The sequence below is a fragment of the Lipotes vexillifer genome, unplaced genomic scaffold, assembly GCF_000442215.2.
Source record: "Lipotes vexillifer unplaced genomic scaffold, Lipotes_vexillifer_v1.1 scaffold63, whole genome shotgun sequence".
Classification (NCBI taxonomy): Eukaryota; Metazoa; Chordata; class Mammalia; order Artiodactyla; family Lipotidae; genus Lipotes; species Lipotes vexillifer.
The window spans coordinates 56,444-62,565 of NW_006784492.1; the positions used below are offsets into that span (position 1 = coordinate 56,444).

General features: G+C 41.3%; 1 protein-coding gene across 1 annotated transcript in view; it reads left to right on the plus strand.

The window, feature by feature from the left end:
• Positions 1 to 6,122, plus strand: part of HTT (huntingtin) — a 161,906-nt gene that overhangs the window by 36,620 nt on the left and 119,164 nt on the right. The window contains exon 4 of the mRNA XM_007456892.1: positions 127 to 210. Coding sequence (XP_007456954.1) covers positions 127 to 210 — 84 coding nt within the window. The remainder of the gene's footprint in view (positions 1 to 126; positions 211 to 6,122) is intronic.

Below are 6,122 nucleotides of genomic sequence, written 5' to 3' on the forward strand. Positions count from 1 at the left end.
CAGGAATGGGTGGTTTACTTCTAGGAGTCAAGAAGCACTATTGAATGAATGAATGCCTTGTAGAAATAGATGGAGCGGATAACACAACACATGCAAACTTCCTTTACTCTTTTTTTTTCCTTTTAGAAAGAAAGAACTCTCAGCCACCAAGAAGGACCGTGTGAATCATTGTCTGACAATATGTGAAAACATAGTGGCACAGTCTCTCAGGTAACTGCACTTTGAACTTCCTAGTGAAAATTAAAAATTTCTGTATTTTCATTCTTAATGGGCTAGAATATTCTTTGTCTCCCCAGTTGTTTTAAAACCTTTACAGGACCCCCTTCCCCATACTTCTGGCTACATATATGGAGGATGTCCATATATGTATGTTTCCGTAATCCATAAGATTATGGAGGATGTTTCCATAATCTTACTATGTATGATAATGTTTCCATAATCTTACCTAGTATCATTGTAACCATTATGATAATTGAACATGTTTATATTTTACTTATTGAGGTATTTGGAACAAGAGCCTGTCCAATTATAGTGATCTTTTTTTTTTTTTTTTAATTGGAGTATAATTGCTTTACAATGTTGTGTTAGTTTGTGCTGTACAATGAAGTGAATTAGCTATATGTATACATATATCCCCTCCCTCTCGGACCTCCCTCCCCACCCCCATCCCACCCATTTAGGTCATCACAGAGCACCGAGCTGAGCTCCCTGTGCTTTATAGCATGTTCCCATTAGCTATCTATTTTTAAAAAAATAAATTTGTTTATTTATTTATTTATTTTTGGCTGCGTTGGGTCTTCGTTGATGCTCGTGGGCTTTCTCTAGCTGTGGCAAGCGGGGGCTACTCTTGGTTGCGATGCACGGGCTTCTCATTGAGGTGGCTTCTCTTGTCGCAGAGCACGGGCTCTAGGGTGCGTGGGCTTCAGTAGTTGTGGCACGCGGGCTCAGTAGTTGTGGTGCACGGGCTTAGTTGCTCCGTGGCATGTGGGATCTCTGGACCAGCAATCGAACCCGTGTCCCCTGCATTGGCAGGTGGATTCTTAACCACTGCCCCACCAGGGAAACCCCACCACTAGCTATCTATTTTACACATGGTACCCTATGTTCATTGTAGCACTATCTACGATAGCCAGGGCGTGGAAACAGCCTAGATGTCCATTGACAGACGAATGGATAAAGAAGATGTGGTGTATATATATACGATGGAATATTACTCAGCCATAAAAAGGAAGGAAATTGGGTCATTTGTAGAGATGTGGATGGACCTAGAGTCTGTCATACAGAGTGAAGTAAGTCAGAAAGAGAAAAACAAATATCGTATATTAATGCATATATGTGGAATCTAGAAAAATGGCACAGATGAACCTACTTGCAGGGCAGGAATAGAGATGTAGATGTAGACAACGGACGTGTGGACACGGGTGGGGGTGGGATGAATTGGGAGATTAGGTTTGACATAAGTGCACTCTCGTGGTCTTTTGTTTGCTTTTCTTCAGCACTTTGCCCCCGTCGGACACTGTGGGAGTGCACATGCTCCCCCCATGGCTGCTGCCTGCTCGTTAAGGCTCTGGGACCAGTGGGATCACGGGCATTGACTGGAGGTCCGCTTCCCTGGCTCGATTGTTCCTCTGCTGAACTAGCAGCACCTTCTGTGTAGCTTCGTTGCTAATTCTCCTCATCCTCTTTACTTTGGACTGTCAGTTTTTCTGACGATTGTTCATAGTAGCTGTGGATGGTAAATATTTTAAGCCTGTTTCTAATGGCTGAGTAGGAAACAGATTTACTTATGATTTCAGAATTCTGTTACCCACATGGGCACGTGCGAAGTGCTTCTGTCTTGGCTTTTCTTTCCTTTGCAATAAATCATTCATGTTGTTCTCCTGTTGGAAAGAGCTCTTTATAATCTGTTAGAAAAAGCTCTGAGAAGAAGAATCTTGATTTTAGTACTGACAGAAATTTGGTGATTCATTTAATTTTAGTGGCACCTTGCTTTTGTATTTCATACTTTCAAAGCAGTTTCACAATAGGGTATTTCATTTTAGTTGAACTCATTCAGTTTGTGAAGGACAGTGGATGATTTCTGTTTCTATCTAATTTGTAGAAATATTGTGGGAAGAAACGAAGTGACAAATGAGAATATGTGCTGAAAATAAAAATATAAAAATTCTAAGTTAGCATGCTATTGTTAGCATAGCTTAGAAAACAATACTAAGATAAAAGTAGGGGGGAAAAAAGCTTGAATTCTATTTCCACTCCTTATAAGCCAGGTGGTTTTAGATAAGTTTAACTTCTTGGAGCCACTGTTGCCTCATCTATGAAATGTAAACCCAATTTATAAGGGTTCTTGTGGGATGAAGCGACACCCGTGAAACACTGTTGAGAGCTACATAGATGTGTTCTTTAGCTACTGAGAGCCAGAAATACATCCCGTCGTGATGCACATTGTCCTACAAACTGTCATTACTTTGGTATGAAATGACGGTAAATGCCCGACAGGCCCCTGGTGCCTGCTGCTGCTGTAGCACTGCTGTGCTCACCTGACCCCCAGCATCCGGGTCTCAGGGTTACACCTCACTTTGAAAGCTTATGGACGCAGGAAATAGACCTCTTCCAGTCTTAGTGTTTCATGCATTATACTTAGTTTGTTTCTTGACAATTCCCAGTGGAATTGATGGGATGTTGGCTTAGATTCACACATTGGTAGTAAAGTATGTTGAGATGTGTTAAGGCTGATTTGTGGTTCAGTTTGCCGTCTTAAGTCACAGTAGTGGCTGCTGATAGTTTTCACTTTCCTGTGTCTTTATGTTTCTATGGAGTAAATGCTGGTAGTCATTGTACTGCGTGTTCTACGCAGCAGCATGTGAATAGGATGCTTTTTGGATCCAGAGAGGTTGTTTCTGGTCCCGTCAGATCAAAGAACAAGTTTGTTTTAAGATACTCTCCATACTTGTTAGGAATTTTGGAGTGTAGAGCTGAAGTGGATATTTTATATGCATGTAATGATTTATGAAATCTTCTCGATGGCTGGTATTTCCTGTTATCTCTCCTGAGTGTAAGTAACCTCTGGTACGTTCTTACAGCTTCTGTGATACACTGACCTTCTCTCCAGTGGGGTTATTCCGTGGCAGCTTCTGAAGTCTTCAGTGTGTATTGTGACTCTCAGTCTACCTAAGCTCTCCAGTTGGTGGTCTGTCCTACTGGTTCCTAAATGCACAGGGACATCAAAATCGTGCGGAGGAGATTTGTCAAACGTACAGTAACGAAGATGCCTCACTGCCCTTTCCCCAGCACACTTCTATCTTCTGTTCAGGCGGAGTGTGGGGATTTGTTTTTTACTAGTATCCTCTTGGGAATGTTAGGAACCCTCATCTAAGCAAGTGTACCTTGATAAAGTGGTTGGATAAAAATAAGTATACAGGAATCTATAGATTTCCCCAGTATTAGCATAAATCAGTTAGAAACTGTAATGGTTCAAGATCCAATTCATAGTAGCACCGACATACTAAATTTCAAGGAATTGACAAGAGACGTGCAGAGGCTCCGTCAGCGTCAGGACGGCTGCTGACGCTCCTGAGGCGCAGATTACTCCTTCCCTCTCCACACGGGGAGATTTTTCTTTATCATAAAGTGAAACTTTCTCTAAGTCTATCTGTAAACTTAAAATCATCTTGATCAAAATTCTAGTAGAGGTGTTTTTGAACCTGTTCATCTGCAAGAATAAATACATCACTGTTGCAGAGAAAATCTGACACCATCAGTAATATGGTGATACCTGGTGTACATGAAATTAAAGTAGCTGTTAGACATTAAAGAAGGTATAGAATAGAAAGTGGGAAAGTGTATGTGTGTATCTGTGTGTATGAGTTTATGATAAATATAGCATCTTGTATTAGTATGGAAATCATGAACCACTTGACTATTTAGGGGTTATTATGTTCCTTCTTCATACTGCAAACAAACATAAATACCAGATTAATTACCTAAGTACAAAAAAGTGAAATCATTACTGTAAAAAGAACGTTGAATCTCAGGCTGTGGGATGCTAGCAGTATAAAGGAAAAAATTGTTTTATCTGGAGTATAGTTCAGTATGTCAAAATCCACTTTAGGGCTTCCCTGGTGGTGCAGTGGTTCAGAGTCCGCCTGCTGATGCAGGGGACACGGGGTCGTACCCCAGTTCGGGAGGATCCCACATGCCGCGGAGTGGCTGGGCCCGTGAGCATATGGCTAACACTTACTTTGTGCTTCCTGTGGAGGCAATGCTCACACTCACTGGTGGTCAGTGGGATGAGACTAAAACACGAATAAGAACATTTTCACCTGTCAGAGTGACAAACACTAAAAAATATTCAGGAGTTTTTCAGAGGTGATACAGCTTTTTTAAAAGGCAACTTGGCAAACACTATCTGTTTGACTTAACTGTTTCATCTCAGGAGTTCATCCTGAGGGAAGTGTACAGTGATGTGCAGTGCTATTCATCCCATTAGAAAATTAAAAATAATCTTAATGACTTACCCACAGAATTGAAAAATTAAGATACATTTATAGAAAGGAATATTAGCTAACTTTATAAAAGGTGATTTATAGATATTTATATTTGTGACCAGAAAAGATATTAGTAATATGTTAAAAATTAAATTTAAAAAATCATGAAAGATTTTTGCTTCTGGCTAAGCGACAAGGACAGGATCTACCTTCCTGCCTAAAGCAATTGATAACGGATAAAATATATGTAACAATGGTTTTCAGGGCACCGGGCATCAGGCAGTTCTGGAAAAATGGAAAACTACTGCGATGAGCCTTATGACTTCCCCAGGTTACTGCCTGGAGGGAGTTTCCCAGCCAGGATGTGAGGAGGGGAAACCCGGGCAGAGCCCAGTGGCTGCTGAGATGGGGAGACAGAGCTGATGGCCTCAGGAGGCAGGGTGGCTGGGGCCCACTGGGGAGAATACCAGAGATGGGGGAGCTGCACGGTGCGATGGGGGAGACCTGCAGGGGTCCCTCAGTGCCCTGGGGCTGGGGGTGGAACCACCTGAGGGGATTGGAGGGAACAGGTGCTAAACTCAGACAGGTGCAGGAAGAGCTCCTGTTCCCCCCAGCCAGAATGGAAAACCCCATCCTTCCTGGGGCGTTGGGTGGGCTACTCAGAAGGGTTTGCCTTCGCAACAGGGCTCACTTAGCCCTAGGCTAAGATGTCATTCCAATCCTGCCTAGTAATACTAGCTTAAAAACAAAACCCAAGGTGATCATATACTCTTTCAAAGTAACTTAATTGCATTCCAGAGCAAAGTTCAAGAATATTTATTGGAATTCAAAAGTATATAACACCCAACAAGATAAAAGTTACAAGGTCTGGCATCTGGTCAAAAATGATCAGGAATGCAAAGAAGCAGGAAAACATGATTGACAGTGGAAAAAAACAATTGAAGCTGACCCAGAAATTGCACAGATGGTAAAATTTGCACACAGAAACATTAAAGCAGTAACTATAACTGTTCTTCTAGTTCAAGAAGCTAGAGAAAAGATTGAATATGTTAAGTAGAGATAAGACATGAAAAAGGCCTAAAATGAACCAAGGTAAGAGTGACAGTGGATTTCTCACTGGAAAAAAAAAGTGCCAGAAGTCCGTGCAACATCATCTGTGAGGCACTGAAACGGAAAAAACCCTAGAATTCTATACCCTGTAGAAACTTCTTTCTCAAAGGCAAAGGTGAAAGAAAGACTTTTTCAGACTTGCAAAAGCTGAAGTCATCTATGTCCAGCAGGCAACTACTATAAGAAATACTAAAGAAAGTGTTTCAGGTAGAAGGAAGATGGTACCGGATAGAAGTCTGGATCTACATAAAGGATTGGAGAGCAATGGAAATGGTAACTATAGTGGGTAAATATAAGACTTTCCCTCTTACTTTTAATCTTTCAAAAATATACTTGATTGTTTACAGCAAAAATAATAACGATGTATTTTGGGGTTTACACGTAGGAGTGAAATGTATGACAGCCATAGCACAAAGAGTGCAAGGGCAGAAATGGAAATGCAGTTGACCTTTGAACTACGTGGTTTTGAACTGCATGGGTCCACTTATATGCAGATTTTTTCCAAAAAATGCTGCCGTACTACACGAC